Here is a 22,954-nt window from a genome sequence, read left to right as displayed (position 1 = left end):
CAGGCAAAACCAGGGGCCACACCCTCAAAAAATTATTCCCCTTCTCAAGAAGTGTTCAACTGTCAATAGCTCTTCAGTTAATGGTGGAGGCTCTTGAGCCCCCTCACCTCTCCTCGCTAGAATCTTGACTGGCTTGATCCTGAGCAGGCAACCACAGCTGAGTTATCAGTGCGTTCATTGGTCCTGTTTTGACCAGAAGATAGTTTCACTCTGATCCTCCTTAACTGACTCTTACTATCTTTTCCCTTCTGATTCAAGTCAGGTCTCACTATGTAACAGTGGCTGGTGGCTGATCTGGAGCTCTGTATTGTAAACCAGGCTGTCCTTGAACTCATGGTTATTTACCCCTCTCTGCCTCCCAAACACTACCACAAACAACATTACACTTTGGTTTTTATTTTTTGAGACGTGGTCTCATGTAGCCCAGACTGGCCAAGAATTATAATATATTTGCCCTTATCTTCTGGGTAATAGGATTACAGCAGCCAGTTTCCACCATCATAAAAAGAAAAACCCAGATACTCTTCAGCCCATTGGGTTCCTACAATGAGCTGTACCTATGGGCTTCAATGGCAAACTCCCTTCAAATCAGGCTTCTGTCCCTCACTAGAAATTTACATTGAGTTACTTTGACACAGCCCTGCCACCCACTCCCCTCAGTTTTCTCACCTGTAAATTGGGAATAATAAAAGCACCAATGGGGAGAACTTAGATAAAGGGGGAGGAGAATCACTAATGCACACTTTATTCAAAAGCGCCATTATGATTTCCAATTGTATGGTAATTAAAAAAAATAAAAGCACCATGGAACCGGGTGTGGTGGTGCATGCCTTTAATCCCAGCACTCCAGAGGCAGGTACAGGTGAATCTCTGAGTTTGACGACAGCCTGATCTACAGAATGAGTTCCAGGACAGCCAAGACTACACAAACAAACCCCACCTCAGAAAACAAAACAAGCAACAACAAAAACCAAAAAGAGAACGAAAAGAGACAATTAAGAATTTGTCAGGGCTGGAGGGCTGGAGAGGTGGCTCAGAGGTTAAGAGCACTGACTGCTTTTCCAGAGGTCCTGAGTTCAATTCCCAGCAACCACATGGTGCAATGAGATCCGATCCTTTTTTCAAGTGTGTCTGAAGAGAGCAATATGTATAAAAATAAATAAATAAATCTTAAAAAAGAATTTGTTAATTTATACACTTGGTTAATTTTATTTTTGCAGTGCTGAGAGTTGAATCCTTGACCTTGCATAGGATAGGCACGTCCTCAAACTCCGGTCTATCTCCCGTCCTTAGAGACATTTAATGAAAACCAAACTGTAGAGTTCAGAGAAACAATGTTTCAGTACCAAGATTAAAGAGTGTGTTAAGGAACATGGGGGCTCCGCGGTGTAGGGGGGAGGGGTTTCATAGGTTCTGCTTTCATCCTGAAACCAAGCTGAAGGGACATTTTCCATCTCTTTATTGACATCTGTTCTGCCCCCCCCCCCCCAGCTCCTTATCTTTGAGCGATTCCAGTTTTAGAGCGGTCAGGGGCCAAAGCAGATGAGGGTCAGCGAGGAGCTGGGTGTTAGGATATGGGAATAAGAGAAACAGACAGCCTGGTTTTGGAGAAGACAGGAAAAAGGATGAAGAAGGGAGGGTTGGAAATGGTTTGGGAGACACGGTGGTCTTAAGAGGCTAGACAACGGCTAAAGCCGCTGAAGGAGCATCTGGAAGGCGGAGATCCGAGTGGGGTTGTTTGTAGGGAGCGGGAATCCCGAGAGGCCAGGGGTGGGAAATGGGCTGGACCCGCCGGGCCCCAGTGTACCCACTCAGCCCTCTCCTCTACCATTTCTGGGCCAGCCCAGCGCCGCAACCCGTCCCCGCTCCCTCCGGAGAAATTGCCAAATTAAAATGAATCATTTGGCCCATAATGGCCGAGGCGCTTATCGGGGGCGGGCGGGCCCGCGGCGGCGCCTTATCTCGGCGGCGCACACGGCCGGTGCTAACGAGGCCGCGGGCGGGAGCGGGATTAGAGCGCGCGGCAAGGCGCGGGCGGGGGCTGCCCAACATGGCCACGCGCGCCCCCAGGGTGCAAAACGTGAGCATCCCGGCCTTCTTCCCAGGGACAGGCGACAGGAGCCTCCCGTGAATTGCCCGTCCGTTTCCTCCGTCCTTCCCCATGCGCGCCACAAACTCGGCTCCCTCTCCCCAGTCTCTTCCCGGGGGGCACTTTCCACGACGCCCCTCCACTGCCCCTCCCGCCGGGGAGACTCTCTTCCTTCCTTCCCCTTTTCCCCTTGCGCAATAGACAGAAAAGCGCAAGGCGCTGGCGGCTTCCATTGCTTCTGGGCGGTGTGTGCGGGCGGCCGGGTTGAGAGTGCTTGCGTGAGCGGCAGGCTGCGGTGGCTACTTCCCGCGTGGGCTTTTGGCGATAGGTCGCGTGCGGGAGTGTGAAACCCTGCGCTGTTTGGGTGTGGAGATTCTGACTCCTCTGCATTTTATTCGTTGTATGTAAATTGCCCCGTTTCTTTTCTCCACAAGGTCGGTCCCGTGTGTCGCGGTGAAAGTGTTAGGCTGGCTTCGTTATGCCGGGCGGGTGTGATCCCCACCCTGTGAGGTTGTGTGTTTGTGAGCGTTTGCCTGTCACTGATGTCGCTGTGTCATGTTGGACAGTATGCCAGGTTGCCTACGCCGGCTCGTGGGACAGAGCTGGCTTGTGTTCATCTGCTTCCCTCCTCTGGGGCTGGACCATGTGTGGTCCTGTCCACCAAGAGTCCTGTGCCTGTGTGCCTGTGTCCTTTAGAGGTGCGTTTGCAAATCGCTGGGGGCGGGAGTGGGGGGAGGGCGAGCGAGGGATCGAGGCGCTGGTGGGGGCGTCCTCATGGGGGCGGGGAGCGGGATTTCACATTTTATTCCAAATTATGATGTATTCGGGAGCCAGTGTTGGCTCGGATGGGTGGACAGAGCTCAGTGGGCGGCAGCTCTGTCCGGAGGCTGTCTGTGCCTTGGTGTTGCGGGGTCCCCTGGTGTGTGCATGGGGGCTCTTCTAATCTGGAAGATGAACAGCGTTCGCTGAGGCCAGCGTCTTCCCGCCCGCAGAGCCGGGCCTGGATTCGCGCTGCGCCCGGGTTTCGCCTATTTCTGGTCAGTTTCGCGGGTGCGTCCGCGGCGGTTGGGAGAGAGGCCGGGAAGGACAATGGGCACACTTCCTAGGTCTGGTGCTAGGGGTGGGGGTCCTCGGGATCGTCCCAGGGGACATTTTCTCTGTCCCTCCCCCATCCTGGTCGGGTCGGATCCGGGGTTAGCTGCCCTTGGAGTCCGCTTACGATGGAAGGACCGCTTCAGGGCCACCTTAGCTGGACAAGAAAGGATCGCGTTTTCCTCCTTGACTGCGATTGTCAATACCTTCGTCACCATCGCCATTACCATTAATACCTGCTTTTAATTAAAACAATCGAACAAAAAAGCTCACCAGCTCGACCCCTTAGCTTCTTTGAAGGAAGAACAAAGCAGTCCTGTATTACGCCCCTCCCTAGCTGTTTTTTCCTAATTTGCCAGGTTTAGGGTAGGGAAAGAAAATAAAGAGGTAGTCAGAATAGAGATTCACTCCATAAAACATTAACCTCAAGTAACACCGGGAACGAGTAGACTCCCCGCGTCTCTCCTCCCCGTCTCTCCTCTCCTCCTTCTCTGAATTAGAAAGGAGAAAGAAAACCTCCCACACTGAATTGAAACCCAGGGAGGTGGCAGTTCTGAGCTTCCGCCAAAGCCGCGGCAGAGAGAAGGAAGCCTTCGCAATTAACCCAAGACTTCGATGTGCCATTGGATGGTGGACATCTCAGGCAAAACAAATTAAAAAAAAAAAAAAAGAGGCGAAAAATAAAAGCAAACGAAATCCAGCTACCTCTCTTGGGTCAGGTCTGCTTTCACCCTTTTGCTTTGTTTATCGCTGCAAAACAGTGTAAGAGTTACTCTCACCTTTTGCCAGTCAAAGCCCCGAAAAATCGGAAATCTTTTTGCTAAGGTGGTGGAGGAAAAGGTGTAGAAATGCCTTCCTTTATATCTCTTGACCCATTAGAAAGAAAACAAGGGACCCAACTAAAACAGATACAGCCTTTCATCCCTGCAGGGAAATAGGACCTTTGGAAGCGGGTTCTGCCTTCGTTCTCTTCGTCATGAAGAGAATGGGATCAGGGCTCCCAGGTTCTGACCCAGCAACCAGGGCCTGAAACTCTTGTTTTTTTCCATCCCGTCCTCCACCCGCGTCAGATAGGGAATTACACCTTCGTGCTTTGGCGGCAACCGGAGCCTGGGCTCAGGTTGTGGAGCTACCCGCATAGAGACATCCATGCTTAGAAAACAAATTCGGCCATACTGAATTAGACAGATCCGTTAGAGGGTTCGAACATGTTCTGGGCAGCCTGCCGGGGGGGGTGGGGGGGGGGAGGCTGTTGTTGTTGGACTAAGTAGTTATTCCTGATTGGTCAGGTGTAGGGTTCATTCTTTTTTTTTTTTTTTTTTTTTAAATCGGGATGTGTTTGGGGGAGGGGGGGCTCCAAACACCTGCAAGTTGGAGGCGGAAGGCCGTTTGCTATTCTTTGGGATGGCGGGGCACACGAGGTAATTCCCAGCCATTGACCCCCCATTTTCTCTCTCGCCCTCCCTCTTTCTCTCCACCCCCATCTTTCCTGGAAACTCGCTTTGGGCGCGGCAGACCGCGCAGGACCTCACGGCAAGCTAAGTAACTGCTGGTCTCTCAGCGAGAACGGGGAAAACACGGCTCCAGGGTCCTACCTCGACCCCTCTCCAGCGGAGGAGTGGAGGTCCTAACCAGCCGGGTTGGTCTATAAATATGCCCCAGGTTAGTTGTGGCCTCGAGTCTTGGGGATGTTTGGGAGGGGGCAATGTCTGTGGATACAACATTATTCTGGGTTGTGAACTGGGGTGGGGGAGGCTCAGAATTGAGAAGATTGTTGGGGGTGGTGGTGGAGGAACCAACCTATGCTAAGAACCCGCGATCTGACTGCCACTAAGCTGCCTCAGGCCTCCAGCAGGGCCCTTTCCTTTTTCCGGCCTTGGATAAAATCCACTGGTTGGATTATGTCCTCCAGGCCGCTCCCATGGTCCGGTTCCGAGCACACTTCACAAGGCCGGTAACTTTATTGTGGCTGTATCCGGGTGGCGTGGGCTGTGCTTGGAGCTCCAGGCAGGAAAAAAAAACGGCCAAGGCCATCCCGCTAAGGCCTAAGGCCTAAGAAGCTGTGCTGGAACGCATCTCCACTCGAGTGGTGGCAGAGATAGTGCGTTGCTCACTGGCGGATTAGGTTTTGGTGCAGTCTTTGTGTTTCTCCACTGTGTCTTGCGCATATGAGTGTGGAGGGATGGGAGGCCAGCCAAGTCTAAGGCCGACTTATTTCTTTTAAAAATAAGTAGATTAAAACAAAACAAAAATCTCCAAACTATGATTTGGAGCACTAGGAGTTGCTGGAGAAGATGCAGTACCACCCCTACTCGGAAAGGAAAGGAGCTTTCTGGTCCCCTTGTTCAGAGGAATATTGTCACCTGCTGGCTTTGGGGCTACTGGAAGGTGAAGATGAGGTAGAAGCTGCAACCTGGGTCTCTGCAGCACAAAGAGCTGTGATGGTCAGTGCTCCAGTCTAGCCTGAGCCCCTCCCTTTCCCATTCGCTCTTAATAAAAACAATTGCATAAAAGCGGTTAGTGTTAACCCCTGGGCTGCTGGGGATGATCCTGGTCTTAGGAGGTTTGCCCGAAGTCTAGGAACTGAGCATGGAGAATTCTACTGGGAGCCTTGAATATTTCTAGCATCTGGAGGGGCAACTCATCTAGACTAAGTGTCCCCTTTGGCCATTGGGAACCTGCTTCCGTCATTGCAGCAGAATTAAGCAGGGAGTCAGAGGGAAGCTGGGGCTTAGTGCAGTGCATGTTTGTCACTTAGAAGCTGGGACTAAAGCACTGGCCATTGAAAGCACACAGATGGTAGGGGACAGCATCTCTGGCTTGTACATTTCACCAGGAGCTGGTTTATTTCTGGTGCACTTCACTAGCAGGGAGGGAAGCCAGGATGGCTACTATACTTCTGGTTCATTTCCGGTGGTTGTGGCATTCGCTGTCTATAGACCTTTTGTTTCCAGTCTAATTGTGAGTTCAATTTCACTGAAGCATCACAGACAGACCCATATTGGCTTTGCAGCTTGTGTGTAACAAGTGTTGGGAGATTTGTTGTTTCCTGACTGGGCTAACCCAAGGGGTTGCCTGAATTACAGTCCTTGGTCCCCATTTTGTGTCTGGCTATAGACCAGAGTTTTGGAGAAGGCTGAAGAAAGTCCTTAAGACCTTAAGAGGAGAGAATCCATACCCGGATCACTGTGGTCCAGAGCATTACAGTGGCCAAACAGATGCTCTATGTGTGCCCTAATGTCAGTGATTAAATGGCCTCTTGTTAGGAACTGACTTGGACATTTTTGTATTTATTTTCTGTTTTAAAACACCCCAGTTTGGGCCAATGAGCTGACTCAGTGGGTTAGGCTGTTGCTGTCAATTCTGGTAGCTTGAATTTGATCCCCAGGACCCAGGTGAAAGGAAATCACTACTTCCTGAAAATTGTCCTCTAAGCTCTTCATTACTGGCTGTGGCATGTGTGCCCTCATACACAAATTAAATAAATGGTAAATGTAATAAAAATTAAAATGCAACAAAATAACTAATTATCTAATTCTGGGAGCAGAAATCTGAGTTTGAACAATTTACAAAGCCCATTAAGGTGATTATATATGTGTCTGTGTGTATATAGGTACATACATACACAAATGTATATATTGAGGAAATAGAATTATGTGTAGTCTAGGCTAACCTCAAATTCAGGATTCCTTAACCCCCTTCTCAGGGCTGCAGTTATAAGCATGTGCCACCATAGATGTATTGTATTTTTATTTTTTTAATTAAAACAACTCACAAGTATCATCCAACTTTGGAATCTTATAGATTGTGTGTCTGGCTTGTTACTGGGTCAGGTACCATCTGAGTAAAGCCAGGCGATGCAATGTGGTGGGAAATAGAGTGGCGATGCTTATCTTGGGAGTATGGTTGGAGCCTAAGAAGTTTCTGGGCTCCAGGGTCTATGTGAGACAATAAAACAGTGAGATCCGAGTTCCCTGTACTGAGAATCCCAAGGTGTATGGTGAGGGGAGGGGGGCACTTCACTGGAATAATTCAAGGAAGGTCCTTCTTTATATTTTCTCCATCAGGAAGGGAGTCCAGATTCTAGTGACTTCAGGAGTACTTTTCAGTGTCTTAGGTTCCTTTCCAGACCTAAGCTTACTTTTGAGTCCAGCTGAACAGAATGGGGTGGGGTGTGAAGGGTAGTAGGGCCAGAATCCAGGATCAGCTTCATTCTTGACTTCGTTTCTCATGATAGGGTAGCTCCTTGCAGAATACAACAGTGGATTTGCTTAGTGTAGGCAACTTTCCTCTTGGAAATATTCTCCGGGAGAATATTGTCAGAAAGTGACAGGTCCCTCTGGAATCTTTCTGACATCTGTAGCTGAACAAAGCACAATTCTTGCAAGCCTCCACACCCTACTTCACCACCATAGTGTTCCTGGGTGTATATTTGCGGCGCATGTGTTTAGCAGTAGATTGGGAGAGGTTCCTATAGCACTGGACAGATTCCCCGCCAAAACCAAAAGTGGGGCGGGAAGGACAAGCTTGCTCAGGGGATTTGTTCCCTCCCCTTCCCCTGTGGCCTAAGAAGGAGGGACTGGGTGATCTTTCTTTCTCTGTGCATTTCCTTCCTTCTTTTTCCCTTCGATTTTTGTTTCGCTGGCTGTATTCCTTTTCTTCCAATGTTTCTGCCATCTTTCTCCAACTCTTTTCCTACCTACCCTTGGACACTGTGCCTCCTGAGCTTGGCCCACCCTTTTTTCCCAGTCTAGAGCCGGGTGCTCCAGCTCCAAGCCTGCTGGCCCTTCACGCCAGCAGGGTTGGGGTGTGCGCCCACGTGGCGCTGAGTTTGTCCGCTTTTCAGATTTCAGTGGGTGACCTCCTCTTTGCCTTGTTACAGGATGACGGAGCGGCCGCCGAGCGAGGCGGCACGCAGTGACCCGCAACTAGAGGGACAGGACGCGGCCGAGGCCCGCATGGCCCCCCCGCACCTAGTCCTGCTCAACGGCGTCGCCAAGGAGACGAGCCGCGCAGCCCCGGCTGAGCCCCCTGTCATCGAGCTAGGCGCGCGCAGCGGCGCGGGGGGCGGCCCCACCGGTGGGGGCGGTGCCGCGAGGGACTTAAAGGGCCGCGACGCGGTAGCAGCAGAAGCTCGCCATCGGGTGCCCACCACCGAGCTGTGCAGACCTCCGGGACCTGCCCCGGCGCCCGCGCCTGCTTCGGCTCCTGCAGAGCTGCCGGGAGACGGCCGCATGGTGCAGCTGAGCCCGCCCGCGCTGGCAGCCCCCGCCGGCCCCGGCCGAGCGCTGCTCTATAGCCTTAGCCAGCCGCTCGCCTCACTAGGCAGGTGAGCATCCCGGCCCCCTCCAGCGTTCTGGGTCGAGAGGAGGGGCGATGGCTTAAGACTCCCGGATGAGACCAGAGTCTAGAGTCCCCTCACCCCTCCTGCTAGTGGGAAAAGGGCCCCCAGTGAGATAGACTGTCAGGAAGGACCGGTGGTACTTAGGGAGCTACAGTTGTGTCGAAACCGGGGTGGGTGGGTGGGGGTGGGGGGCTGGTAGCCTGCACTTCCAAGGATGCAGGCATGTGGGTGGGTGTAAAAAGCCGCGGAGATTGCTAACTACTGTTGAGTAGGAGGGATTCTTTGAATATGAGTTCTGGGCCAGTGTCTGAATACCCCTCTGCAGCAGAAGTGAGGTTCGCCACAAAGGGTGAATTCCTCTGGAAGCTGCAGCGGTGGGTGGACAGGCTGGAGAGAAGGATCTACGGGCGGTTGCTGAAGGCAGCTCTTCTCAACCTCTGCTAGGATGCGGTGAGCAACACTGTCATCTGCTCCTAGTCCTTCTGCCCCTTACCTGCGTGGTTGGATCCAGGCGGGTATAACTGGTGTGAGAATGTCGGTCTCCTTGCTGGGCCCGGTGGTGATGGGAAGCTGAGAGGCCGGCAAAGTGTTGGACCGGCGTTAGGAGAGAATTATAGGACAACCCGGGATGGGAGAGCAGCAGGGGAGCGCTGTGAAGGGTTGGTGAGTGAGGGAAGAGGCTTCGATCTGTGATCAGAGTGATGGTGGGTGAGGTCTGTGGGAGGGGACACTGTGAGACCCTTTGTGGTGTGGGAGTCGCCCACTGTCACTGCCATCACCATGCCGGCCTGTGTAGATACTTGTCCCTGAGGAAAGTCTACCAGGATTGAATGTATCTGGGTGTGAGGGGAGCGCATGTTTGTGGTGTGTGTGTGTGTGTGTGTGTGTGTGTGTGTGTGTGTGTGTACTTGAGCAAAGGAATACGCCGCCCCGCCCCCCACATTTGTTTTGTTCCGTATGTTCACCCTCTTCGATTCTGTGAATACATGTATACTCAATCTGCATTTTAAGTGTGAAGGAGCAGGGTACCTTAGTGGGAGGGGACTGGAGATATGCAGGGAGAATCTAAGGATTCTTTTACCTCATTGTGATCTACCTTCTCTTTCCACAGTGGGTTCTTCGGGGAACCGGATGCCTTCCCCATGTTCACTAACAACAACCGGGTGAAGAGGAGGCCCTCCCCATATGAGATGGAGATTACTGATGGTGAGTCTGCACCCATCCCTGGCCTGGTTAGAGCCATCTATAGTGGAAAGCACTGAGGCAGTGCTGGGGACCCCAGACTGCCAGAACTCTTCACCCTGGAGCTGAATTAGGACTGGCACTTAAGCCACACCTGCAGAGTCAGCCACATGCAGTTCCCACTCTAGGCTTGATCCCTGCACTTTGGATCCAGGAAGGGGAGAAACACTTTATGCCCCCCAAAGCCAGTGCCTGACCCACAGAAAGTCCCTGAACTGCATCTTGAATCCACTTTGGAATTTCTGACTACACTTGTGCCCATTAAGACCCACCTCCCCCAGGTGTCATTATTATGAGAGCCCTCTGTATCTCTTCCACAATCTGGGCTAAGACCAAGCATGGCTTACAGTGCCATGGAATATATAATCAGGGGGACTCAGCACTTGTGAGAACTCTCTGAATATTCTTTGCCTTGGATGAGTGGAAATTTAGAGCCCCACCTACTCCCAAAGTTGACTTGATGGTATCCGGGCAGGAGGGTGCTCTCTGCATGCTAAGAGTGCTGCTATCTGTCTGGGGCCTTAGTAAGAAGTGTGTTGAGGCTTGCAGAAAGCGAAAACCAAGCCTATAGAGGGTGTATTGTGGAACTTGAGCTTCTAGAGAAGATTCTAGAGAGGAAGGGACAGGTTCTGAGAACACAGAAGAGACACCAGGAACAACCCAGAATACAGACAGAACCAGGAGGGGAAGGGTGGTGGGTGCTTCTGGATAATAGCGAGTTCTCCAGCTCCTGGTAGGTTCTGTGGTAGGTGCTTCTCCTCTTTCTCTGCCTGTCAGAAAGCTGTCAGGGAACAGTAAAGTTGTGTCCACCCAACACTGAGATCTTCCCCACACAGTTCTGTGTATCTCATCCACAGCTCGACTCCCCACACCAACACATAGCTAACAGTCACCAGTCACCCCAAGAAAGTGAAGTAAGGTGGTGACAGCTACCATTGCTGCCATTTGTTGGACAGTTACTGCATGTATCAGATGACTTTTTTATATCCCTGGTCTTTACAGAATTCTCAACACAAACCCATGAGGTTAATTTTACTTCTATTTCACAGATGGAGAAATCGGATTTCAAAGAGGTTAAGCAGCCTGTGCAAAGCCACAGAGCCAAGTCCTAGACCATAATTATAGGTCTTATGCTTTGGAATAAGTTCTGAATTCCTCCCCACCCTCCAGAGTCTATCTTGTCTGTCCCTCATTGTGACAATGATTCTAGTGACCCCAGTCCACTTCGGAGCTCTGATTAGTTCACAACATTAGCCACAGTGCAGAGGACTGGTGCTCCTATGTCACTGTTGAGAGACACCCCCCCCCTTTTGTTTAGAGATCTGGGGACACCAACTTGCTCTCTGTGCAGCAGCCCAGTGTATTCTGCCCAGTAGATTTGTGATGTTTTCCCCAGTCTGAATTTTACCCTTGCAGATCTTCAGGGAACTGCAGGGAAGGCAAGGGGTGAAACATGGAGTGTAGGTATAGGCACACACAAATGAGAAAAAGGGACCATCAAGAATCACATGTCCAATTGGTCACCAGTGAACTCGGATGGCCTCTTAACCTGCCTGTTCCTTCCCCCTCTCTTTATTTCCCAAGTTTCCAATCTTGAGCTCTGGACTCAGAGGTTACTAGAAGAGGGTAAGCAGGATCCTCAGACTGAGCTATTTCTTCTGTACATCAAACTTCCTGAAGGTTGTCATGAGGCCTGTGGCTTTGTGGTGGCAGGGAAGCATTAACCTCAGCCCAGGGCTCGGGGACACTGGTAGAAGCGCTGGTGTCTCCCCTGGCTCTCAGAATTCCAGATCATGCTTGGATACTTGGTTCAGAGCTTGGCACACATTAGGTGCTGCACACAAGTACATTGGTGTTGTCCACTGCCTGGCAGTCTTGGTATCAGTGTGACAGTGATTATTTGGTCCAGAGGCAGTCCTTTTTTTTTTTTTCTTTTTTGTTTTTGTTTTTTTTTTTTTTTTTTTTTTTTTTTTGAGACAGGGTTTCTCTGTATAGCCTTGGCTGTCCTGGAACTCACTCAGTAGACCAGGCTGGCCTCGAACTCAGAAATCTACCTGCCTCTGCCTCCCAAGTGCTGGGATTAAAGGCGTGCGCCACCACCGCCCGGCCAGAGGCAGTCCTTAGAATCCTTTTCTGAGACCGGGCATGGCTGTGCATGGTTGTTTTTCTATTTTCTTTCCTGGAGTTGGGGGCCTAGAGATCTTTCCTTTCCCTCTGCTCTCTACCCTCCTCCCCATTCTCCCTCTTGCCATCGTGAAAGGCCACTTAAGAAACATCCTGCTTCTGTCATACCTAGAACTGAATTTTCATCCTTTTTACTGTAGGGTCCTATGAGATCTGGACACTGTCTCCTCTCCTCTTATGCCCACCAGTCCATTCAGGCTTCTTCCCTTCCTGTGTCTAGATGACTAGACAACCTGAAGTGTTGTTTTTTAAATAAATGTTGCTGCTGAGAAAGGTCGTTGCCAGCTGCCTTAGCTGAGCATGGTAGTTTCCTTACATCTTTACTTGTCAGCCTGCCTTTGGGTTGTATTTTCCATTTGTTGGTTCCTTGTTCATCACCTCCCATCTCCATTAAAATGTAAACTCCTTGAGTGTAAAGACCCGGCCTGAGCCAGATACACCTTTAATTCCAACACTCAGGAGGCAGTGTCAGGCAGAGTTCATCGTTTGAGACCAGCCTGGTCTACAGACAGAGTTCCAAGACAGCCAGGGCTATAGAGACCCTGTCTTGAAAAAAACCAAGCCAAACCAAACCAACCAATCAAACAAACAAACAAAAAACACAGAGAGAGATTGCCTCTCTTGTTTTATTCCCTTAACACCTACCACATTGTTAGCAGAAAAACTGGTGAACAGATAGTAACACTGCCTCTTAGTTAGTGAAGTCTGATGCAGAAGCTGTTATTGTAGGCACTTTACCTGTGTGATCCATCAGCCAGAACCATCTGTGACCTGAATTACTAGTAATATTTCCAATGTGCAGATGAAGACGTTGAGACAGTGAGATCTGGTCAGCAACTGAACCCAGATAGTCTGGCTTTTGGTGTCTAAGGCCTCTTGGCATAAATGCCTGAGTGAAATATGGCTCTTGTCTAGCTGGGCATAGTGGAGTGTGCCTTTAATCCCAGTTCCAGAATGTGGGAGGCAGAGGCAGGTGGATCTTGGTGAGTTCCAGACCTGTCTAGTCTACATAGTGAGTTGCAGAACATCCAGAGCTACATAGTGAGACCCTGAACCCTGTCTCAGTGAGAGAGAGAGAGAGAGAGAGAGAGAGAAAGAGAGAGAGAGAGAGAGAGAGAAGAGACATATTAAATGCTGTGTAGCCCACAGGAGGGGCCCAGCACTCTCAGACACATGTCATTTATGGAAGGTGATGGAGAGGAAACAGGTAGAGTTGTGAAGTTGGTAAGATAGGGCTGGAGGGATATAGATCTCACAGTGATGTGTCAACTGGACTTCTGAGATGAGGACTCCTTGCTTTTAGCTCCCTAGCTTCTCAGTAGAGGAGCCCTTTGGAGGTCTCTACCTGCCTCTAACCTATGTCCTTCAATCCTCAGGTCCTCACACCAAAGTAGTGAGACGCATCTTCACCAACAGCCGGGAGCGATGGCGGCAGCAGAACGTGAATGGGGCATTTGCTGAGCTCCGAAAGCTGATCCCCACCCACCCACCAGACAAGAAACTAAGCAAAAATGAGATCCTCCGCCTCGCCATGAAGTACATCAATTTCCTGGCCAAGTTGCTCAATGACCAGGAGGAGGAAGGCACCCAGCGTGCCAAACCTGGCAAGGACCCCGTGGTGGGAGCTGGTGGGGGTGGGGCAGCGGGTGGCATACCCCCCGAAGACCTTCTGCAGGACGTGCTTTCTCCCAACTCCAGCTGTGGCAGCTCTCTGGATGGGGCAGCCAGCCCGGACAGTTACACAGAGGAGCCAACACCCAAGCACACTCCCCGCAGCCTCCATCCTGCTCTGCTGCCTGCAGCTGATGGGGCTGGCCCCCGGTGATGCGTCTGGGGCTGCCCAGGGCCAGCAGGCAGGGGCCTTTAGGCCCCTGGATTGCTGGGCTTCAGGGCAGGTGGGATGAGAAGCAGGTCAATGGACTTAATGAACTTCCCTTAAGGTCTGAACTTTGGGAAGTCCCAACTGACCCTGGGCTGGCATTTCTGTTTCCTGCCTGGAAACAGAATAGGAACACAGAGTGAAGTAGTAGGTACTTTTTCAGAAGATGGCACGGTCTTCTCCCTTTCCCAAGCCCCAAGGTTTCCCCAATTATGAGGCTCAAGTGTCACTGGTTTTGGTCTAGAGTTTGTGAGCCTTGTTTTGGACAAGATCTGGGGTTGTCACCTGTTACCTGAGGCATCCAGTTGGCCTCTGCCTTGCCTTTCTCCCATCCCGAGCTGGCTGGGGTGGCTTTTGTGGCAGCTTCTGTTCAAATATATAGGTACCCAAGAGCTGACCGTTTCCTGAGCCCCGTCTTCACCTAGGTCCGTGTTGATCCATCCAGCTTGCCAGCTGCTGTGGAGAGTCAAGCCTCGAGGTGCCTTCTTCAGGGCCTGTTTGGAAAAAATGGCCAGTAAACAGACAACCTGCTCTCAACTAGTTGGGGCAGAAAACCCAACAGCCCTTTTTGCTCCGGGGAATCAGAGCTCTGTTTTGTCGCCACTGAGACCTGCCTTCCTATCCTGTGGCTGTGAAGACCAAGTTGGCAGCCTTAAGCATGCTTTGTTAGGCTGTGTGCAGGCACAGAAAGGGAGAGTGACATTAGGGTGAGCAAAGCAAGAGTGTTTGAGGCACTGGGTTTCAACTCCTGCACATCACTGTGCAGGAGAGTACATGACAGTGTGCTGGTGCATTGCATGTTGGTGCTGGGGCTGTGCAGCCCATAGGCTTTCCCAGGAAGCTTAAAGGAAGCTTCCCATTGCAAGATGTCTGTTGGCTGATGGTTTGGACTTCCAAATGGAGTACAAACTGTCCCGTAAATACTCTATTTGGGATTCTGCCTGACCAGTTGCTGGTGGCAACTCTAGGCCATGATATAACCCAAGACGTAGCCTGACGCTAAGGCCAGGAGTCCAGTCAGAGGCAAGGCCCTGGCTGAGACCTGAGCATGCATATTTGCTCAGCTTAACTTTAAGTATTCTCCCCTCACACAGCTGCAGGCCCTACGTGTGTGCATGGTAGGTTGGTTTAACAGGAAGTGAGTGCCCCCTCTAAAAGCTGTACATGAAATTTTTGTAAAGCAAGTCCTTCTTTTCCATCTTTTAAAGACATAATCCTGCAAGTCATTTTGTAAAGTGAAGAATCCTTTTGTAGTATGGACAACTACCCCATTGTTTCTCCCCTGTGTCAATCCAGGTGGGACCTGTTTGTCCTAAAGCTAGGCCTGCCTATAATGAAGTTCAAGCTCATGGAACAAAGTGCACAGAAGTCCTGTGTATCTGTCATTGTATTGGTGTCACTCGGCTCTCACTCTCTCCAGGCTTTGCCTTCAAGCTAGAGAGAAAACATCCAAAGGCCCCATCGTGCAATGTGTGAGCCCATCACTTTTCTGTTGGACATTCAGCACAGTGGCTTGTTTGCACCATGATGGGACCTGAGTATAGACTTAGGTAGACAGAGATGGATCCTGCTTCCCTTCCTATTAAGCACTGAGGGCCCCCAGGTATAGGGACAATATGGTCAGCTACTAAGGCACTGTGATTCTTTGTCTCCTGTCACATTCTGCTATCACACCTATTGCCATGAACATTAAGGTTGGTTCCTTCCCATTGCTTGGGAGTTAGTTCAAGGAGTCTGACCCATGAGAAAATGGAATGACTGTCCTGGGCTCTAAGGCTGTGTTTGCTTCTTAGTGGAATGATGATTTGGGAATGAAAAATGTGGATCTGTAGGTGGATTTTATGAGAGGGATCACACATTTGTTGGGAGCTTAAGCTGCAGTTCTCTTCATCAGCTTTGCAACTTCCCTGGGATAAATGCGCTAGGCAGTGGTGTGGACCGCTGAGATAATAACATTGGAAGTTCACTGGGTCTGTGAAGACTGCTCTTGTGCACTGAGGGCACAGTGCAGGGGAGAATACGCACATGGGGTTCTGTGTTCTATACCCAGCACAGACACAGGAGAAGCTTCATTTCCCTTAGTACTGACTGCCGTGAGACTCCAGCCAGAGTTCAGGCCTGCGCAGTTCATGTTTGTGTCATTTAGATTATAAAATCTTTTCCACTGAGCTATCCAGATGCTCATTTCTAAGATTAATCTTAATTTGTCCCTATTCCAGGCAAGAGACAGGAGTGAGAGAGGCTGGGGACATGGATAGTGCCTCCAGACGATGCTACAGTTTCTGAAGGGGCTGGGCAGGGAAGAGCCAGGGTTTTGGTCTTTGTAAGATCTAAGAAAGACTCCAAATTCTGTTCTCACACCCCGTATCTCTCTTCCTTTGCCTCCTCCTTGCCCTTGAAGAAATCGCAGCATCCCAAGAACAATATCTGTACGAAGGGGGAAATGTAAGCATGAGAAAACATTTTTTAAAAAGCCAGTGATAAATATAACTACAGAGAGAATCCCACCCTTCAAGAATAATTTACGTTTATTTGTGGTGGCAAGTGACAAGATGGTACAACCTTTATCCTTTTCCAGAGACAAAAACAAAGAGCACAGCAACGGTAGTGAGCTGACAGCTATTTTGGCCTTTTGGGTGGGTCTAGCCGTACTTGGGATCCCAGTGGTACATGACCCTCTGCCAAAGGCTTGCCTCAGCCTGTGTACATAGCACGCCATGTCTGTGGGCAAGCCCAGCACTTTCCGTCAGTGTTGTACTGTATGTGATGAATTGTGTTGGTCTCTGTGTTTTTCTGCAGAAGAGGAGTAACTACTCCGGGTACCTTGATATTTGTACAGCCTAGAGGCCAACACTGTGGGCGTGTGACTCTTTATTGAAAAAAAAAAAAAAAAAAAAACAGAAACAAAAACAAAAAATACCAGTGTGGTGATGATAGTGTGTGTATATATATATAAGGTTATATGGGGAAGATTTCTAAATAAAAGTTTTACAAAGGGGCCTGGACTTTGTACTTGGACTTTGCCCCCCAGAGCCTGAGAATGGGGACATTAAGGGAAAAGGCTGGCGGGGCTTGGCTCCAATGCTCTTAGGAGCTAGCTTCTAATCTCTGAGCAAGCCTGTGATGTAGGGAGGAAGGCTACTCTGGGGGGGGGGGTCCCCTTTCCTCCCTTCTACAAGGCTCCACAGGGCTTCAGTATCCTGTCCTTGTGTTTGCAGCCCTAAACAGCCTGGCCCTCTCTGTGTTGGGTCAGCTTTCTCCTTATTGTTAGATCAATTTCCCTGGTGGGGGCCCTTGTTCCCAGTGAGGTCTTAGGTGGGCTGTTACCCACCATTGGTGTCCATGGATTTCCTGATGATTCAGTGAGAACTGCATCTTTTACACCTGGCCTTTTTTTTTTTTTCCGATTAAAAGAAAAATGTTTTATATGTATAGGTGCAGTGCCCCCAGAGGCCAGAAGAGGGAGTCAGATTCCTTGGAACTGGAGTTGCAAACCGTTGTGAGTTGCCCTGTAGGTGCTGGAGTTTCATGATTGGAATTTGAGACAGAGACTGTGGGTCTTGGGGAGGCCATTACGCATAGATGTTTGGTCTCTTGTGGCTTCTGTTTTCTCATTTAACAAGCACTTGTTGAGCACCTGCTCTGGGCAGATACTGTTCTGTTGTCGAGGGTTCTGCATTGAATGAAACAGACATGGATGCTCTCCACTGAAGCTTACAGTTCAGTAGGGCGATGCTGAATCCACAGACACAACCAGAGTCAAACAGTCAGAGAGCAATCAGTACTAGCCCACAGTGAGTTTTATTCAGGCCAGCCTGGGCTACATGAAACTCTCAAAAACCAAAGCCAAGAAGAGTGGTAAGGGACAAAAATTGACAGATCGACAGGGACAGTTCAGGGAAGGCCCTAGGGTGCCACCTTCCATTCAGAGTCAGATGATTCCTGGCGTCAGAGACAGTATTGTCCTAGGGACAGGATTGGGCCTTTCTGTCTACTTGTTACATAGGCTAAGAAGCCCTGAAAAGGCTTTTTTCTTTCTTCTTCTCTGGACCTCAGTACTCAACCCCAAATCTAGAGACATGGACTAGCTCAGATTCAACAACTGGCAATTCAGTAGTCTCACTGTTAGCTCCCATCTGGCCTGTCTCTAGTCTCAGCAGCGTTCTGTCCTGTTGGCTTCTATCCATCTCCTATAGGGAGAGGGTAGGATTCAGTGTGAGTGTCAATATCTGACCTAACTCAGATATGACTCTCCCTGGCCCAGGGCAAGGATGGTAGGTAGGATTTGGCCTTGGGGAGGGGAGAAAAATGGATCTTAGGCTTATAGACCTGAGGGACTACCATGACAGGAGAGAAAGAAAGAGGGCAGAGAAAGAAGAATAGTGTGTGGGGTGGAGAAAGTGGCCAGCCATGTTTAGTACAACTGAGGGGCCATGCAAGGAAAGGCTGAGTTAATTGGTTTTAGCAACGCAACGTTGAGGCAGCTGGTGTCTGGAAAGAGCTGCAGAGAGGAACGGGTAGATAGCAACCTGATGCCACTCCCCATCTTAGAAGGATTTTCCTCAGGAGAAATAAAGCTTTCCATGTAATGGGGACAAAGAGAGCCTGAAGATTCTGGCTGCTGAGAAGACAAACTGGCTCCTGGAGGTCATCGATGGGGACAGAGACCCAGAGAGAAAATGTCTTTCCAAGCCTTGAATCTCATATTGACAAGTAGGCAGGCCCACTCTTCCTGTTCTGAGACAATGTCCCTGAAGCCCAGAATCCCTGACTCCACAAGGAAAGTGCCCTGAGTCCTGCTGATTGCTGATCTGTTCCCCTTTATTTCTCACCACTCGTGTGTGTGTGTGTGTGTGTGTGTGTGTGTGTGTGTGTGTGTGTGTGTGTTTATGAGACAGGGTCTCATGTAGCCTAGGCTGGCCTCAAACCTATTAACCTATTATAAGGATGACCTTGAACTTCTGACCTTCTTGCCTCTTTCTCTGGATTGCTGGGATTACAGGTATGCACTACACTACCAGGTTTATTCAGTGACAGGAACTGAATCCAGGTCTTCGTGCCTATCAGGATGTCAGGCACGTACTATACAACTGGATGGCATCCCCTCCCCGCCGCTCACTCTTTTGTGCCTAGTGTGCTATCTTCCTTCTTTCCTTCCTCCCTTCCTTTCTTCCTTTCTTTCTTTCTTTTTCTTTCTTTCTTTCTGTTCTAGACTATTTTATTGTTTTATGTCCTCCCAGATGTTGAATCTTGGGCTATTTTTCACAGAACAGCCGATCTTCCTCTCTGCCCACTCTCATTTGGTTGAATTGTCCTGAAGTCCAGGAAGCTTTCCTGACTCCATGGGACTGACTGGATGATGCCTCTTTTGCATCCCCATGGGATACCCTGTATGCTGGCCCTTCCTGCCCTAACATTTGCTTATTTATTTGCTTCTGCACTGAAACACAACTCCCCCTCCCCGGAGCTGGAACCAAGTCTGATTAAGCCCTCTGCACAGCACCTTAGGGTATGGACATTCAGGTTCCTTCCCTACTGGCCATGAACAACTCTTCTACTCCCGCAGGCTCTCTTTTTCTCTCTGGGCCTCACGTCTGACAGCAGCAAGAACCTGAAAGGCTGGTATGGAATGATAAATAAAGACCAGGCATGGGGGCTGGGAATCAAGTCAGCTGTCTGGCCTCCTCATGTTGGTTCCTATCTGCTTCCCTTTTTGTAAAACAAGTATGTGTTCCTCAGAAGCCATCACTGTGTCATTACCTCCCTGCTCCCCAGGCCCCCCACACAAATCCCTGCCCATGTAAACCATGTTACCTAGTCACAGAGCTTAATTACCATGAGTCTGAGTAAAAGAGGGTATATCTGGATCATCCAGGGGAGGACACGAAGTCCTGAGTTGGAAAGGGCTTGAGCAAGGTGAACTAGATGCAAATTCAGGACTACACCCAATGTTAGAGATCCAGACCCCTTAGAAAGGTCAGGAAAGAGAAGAGATGGCCAGTAGACAGCTAGAGTTCATAGAGAAGATGGCTCTACTTTCCTTATGGGCAAGATGGATGCCCAGGACCAGGACCAGGACCAGGACCAGGTCCGGAAATTATCTGTGTGGAGGTAGTAAAGAGCTTGCTGGTTGGAGGATAGGCTCCATGGGATGACCGTGAGGACACTGAGTAAGGATACCGTTGGTGAAAGGCGTCACGAGGGCCTAGGTGGAAGTGAGTAGAAAAGAGCAGCCAGGCTTTGGAAGGGCTTGGCCTGGGTCAGAGTCACTCGGGGTTTAAGGCCTCGTATTGCTACTGGGTGTACCGGCTTGTGACTTTGGGTGAGTCACCATCATTCTGAGGTTTGGTTTCCTTATCTGTTAAACAAAGATGTTAACACTCATCTTCCAGGACTGTCATGGGACTTTAAGCAGGAAGTTTCATAAAAATGATTCTATAAAAGACCTATAGAAAAATCTGTAAGAAAGCATTGTTTTTCCAAGAAACAGAACCAGGATGGGACTGTCCTAACAGAAGAGACAAGGAAAGGGCATATAGGTAAAGGAATATTAATCACCCCTCAGCAGCAGGACTTCTGTGAGCCTGTCCCATGTCAGGTAAGGCTGGGTAGCCAGCAAAGACCATCCATTTTGACTTCAGAGGCTCGTGAGCAGAGTGGAAGTTGAAGCAGGAAAGAACTGGAGGCAAGTGCTTTGGGAGGAGCTTAGTGGTGTGGGCAGCCTAGGTCTGACCCTAAGGTCCATAAGCAAGTTTGTGCTGAACTGAAGGGTCCTGAGGGGGAAGGTTGGGAGGTACCTAGGAGGAGGTTTCACTTCCTCTCCTGAGCATTACCTATTTTTTTTCAATGGTGGAGCAGTCTGGTCCAGGAATGCTGGCTTCCTCCTGGGCCCATACTTCTGCCCAGGCTCCCACTTTGCCTTCCAGCCCCTACTAAAGCTCTCCTCACTGGCTTGCTCTGAGCCCTGCCCCTCCCCAGCTCCCGGGCTTTTCTCTCCACACAATAACAGGATGTGATCTACCAAGAGAGGAAGTGGGGGAGGACTGCTGTGCTGATAGCAGGGAAGGAGGGGGGCTTCTGGCTCTCCCTCTCCAGCCCTCCTTTGCTCTCTAGGCCAGCCCCTGCAACAACTTTCTCCCTAAGCCCAACCCCAAGCTTCTGTCTGAGACAAGTAGGGATGAAGCGTCTTCAGGCCCTTGTAGGACTGTTTGCCTATGAAGAGACATGCCTTGGCCACACCTTCTGCACTACCTACCTTGAGAGACTTGCTGGCCTAGCTTAAGATGCTGGGTTGTTCCCTGCCTGGAGCTGCTGGAGTCTAAAAGTGGGCAGATCCGTCATTCAGCAGGGCTCCATCTGTCCAGTGTCTTCCCAAGTCCACATGAGCATAATTCAGTGCAGTGGGTGATAGAATCAATCAAAAAGTCCTTGTCAAATGCTGGTTTGGCTTGGCTTTGTACAGTGTGTGGGCCAGGCTGCAAAAATGAACAGTGAAATTGAGAAAGGTAAGGAGCATAGAGTAGAAGCTAGGCTGACATATGACAGCCATTAAACACATCTAGTGTTTGAAGGATGACTCTAATACACCAGGTAACTGAGGTTGTCATTTTGTTTAATTTGAATTAACTTAAATGCAAATGGTCACATGTAGCCATTGGTTATTGGCCAGGAAAGCCATAGATCTTCATCCATTGCATTACTGGCCACTTGCTAGTTCTTTTGCTGAACCAGACCGTGCTGGGTAACACAGATCAGTCGGGTAGTTGAAGCCCTGCATTAAGGATTGTCCTAGACGCCAACCAGAACGCTGTGTCTCACTTAGTGGTCATGGAAGGTTTCCCAGAGAATGCTAGCTCTGGGAGGATAGGTGGGAGTTTATCAGGGGTGCAGAGAGGAAGTTGGGTGGCAGGTGTGAATGCAGGTGCAGCACTGGGAAGAATGGGATGTGCTTTGGAGACTGTAGTCTTTGCTGATGGGGGTCAATGTGCATGGTTGGAAGTATTGGGCCAGAGAAGCCTTGGAGTCTGGTCACTAGACCAAGTTCTCTGAGGGTAGTAGGAGCCATAGTGAGCATAGGGAGCAGGTAGGGGCTGGTCAGAACATGTTCTAGGGACTTTGTAGGTAGCCATATTGGCGAGCAGATGCTGACAGGGACATAAGAAGTACTCAGGGAGCCACAGCCATAGCACAGGGTGATGCTGACTCGCTGGACTCAGACTGAGATGAACTTTCTGTTATTGTTGAAACCCGAGTGTGATTGTGAGAAGGCTGTGGTCGCAGGACTCTGGAACTTAGAACTGGAACCTAGAATCCCCTAGAACCAACCTCCAAGCAGGTTATTATTATTATTTAACTTATGAGAATATAGTACAGTAACATTACCCTTCCCTTCCTTTCCTCCCTCCAACTCCTCTCTTGTACTCCCCCTTTATTCTTTTTCAAATTCATGGCCTGTTTTTTCTTCGTTATTATATATATGTGTATTAACACACACACACACACACACACACACACACACACACCCCTAAATACGTGAATACAACCTGCTCAGTCTATACAACGTTAATTGTATGTCTATCTTCAGGGCTGACCAGCTGGTCTTGGGAATCAGTTGGTTTGCTAGTTCCTGGGGAAGGCTACCTCTCTTGCTTGCTCGTGGCATTCCGTAGCTGCCCTTCAGTTCTCTGTCTAGGGTTGAGGCCTTTTGAGTTTCCTCCCTCCATGCTAGCATGTTTATTGGTGGAGGACTTGTTCAGGTCTTGTTTTTAAAGCAGCCATGTTGTTGAGACTTCGTGGATGCAGCTTCATGGACATTTCTAGGAGATGCAGCCTCACAGCAAGCTTCTTGGCTCTTGCGATCTTTCCGCCCCTCTTCTGCAATGGTCCCTGAACCTTAGGTGCAGGAGTTACGTTGTAGCTGTGTCCTTTGCAACTGTGCTCTACAACTCTACATTTTGATAGGTTGTGCTTTTCTGTGGTGGTCTCCATCTGTGTCAAAGTGAAGTTTCCTAGATGGGGGGTGAGAACTAACGTATCTGTGGGTATGAGGGCAAATACTTAGAATGTATGTAGTGAGGGGTTATTTTGGTTCAATAAAGTGGCTGTAGTAGGCTCTCCTCCAAGA

General features: G+C 49.8%; 1 protein-coding gene across 8 annotated transcripts; it reads left to right on the top strand.

The window, feature by feature from the left end:
• The first annotated feature begins 2,011 nt into the window (after positions 1-2,011).
• On the top strand, positions 2,012-16,823 carry Tal1 (TAL bHLH transcription factor 1, erythroid differentiation factor). Of its 8 annotated transcripts, XM_076934425.1 has the most exons (6): positions 2,120-2,489; positions 2,656-2,787; positions 4,697-4,843; positions 8,064-8,510; positions 9,637-9,731; positions 13,328-16,823. In XM_076934425.1, exons 4-6 carry the CDS (start codon positions 8,065-8,067, stop codon positions 13,774-13,776), a joined length of 990 nt encoding a protein of 329 aa, XP_076790540.1. In that variant the 5' UTR covers positions 2,120-2,489; positions 2,656-2,787; positions 4,697-4,843; position 8,064; the 3' UTR covers positions 13,777-16,823. The 8 variants fall into 8 exon arrangements, with proteins under 8 accessions (XP_076790543.1, XP_076790544.1, XP_076790540.1 ...); XM_076934428.1 differs by lacking the exons at positions 2,120-2,489; positions 2,656-2,787 and adding an exon at positions 2,012-2,080; XM_076934427.1 differs by lacking the exon at positions 2,656-2,787.
• The last annotated feature ends 6,131 nt before the right edge of the window (positions 16,824-22,954 follow it).

This window comes from Arvicanthis niloticus, chromosome 5 (assembly GCF_011762505.2).
Source record: "Arvicanthis niloticus isolate mArvNil1 chromosome 5, mArvNil1.pat.X, whole genome shotgun sequence".
Taxonomy (NCBI): domain Eukaryota; kingdom Metazoa; phylum Chordata; class Mammalia; order Rodentia; family Muridae; genus Arvicanthis; species Arvicanthis niloticus.
This window is presented reverse-complemented; position numbering and strand designations above follow the sequence as displayed.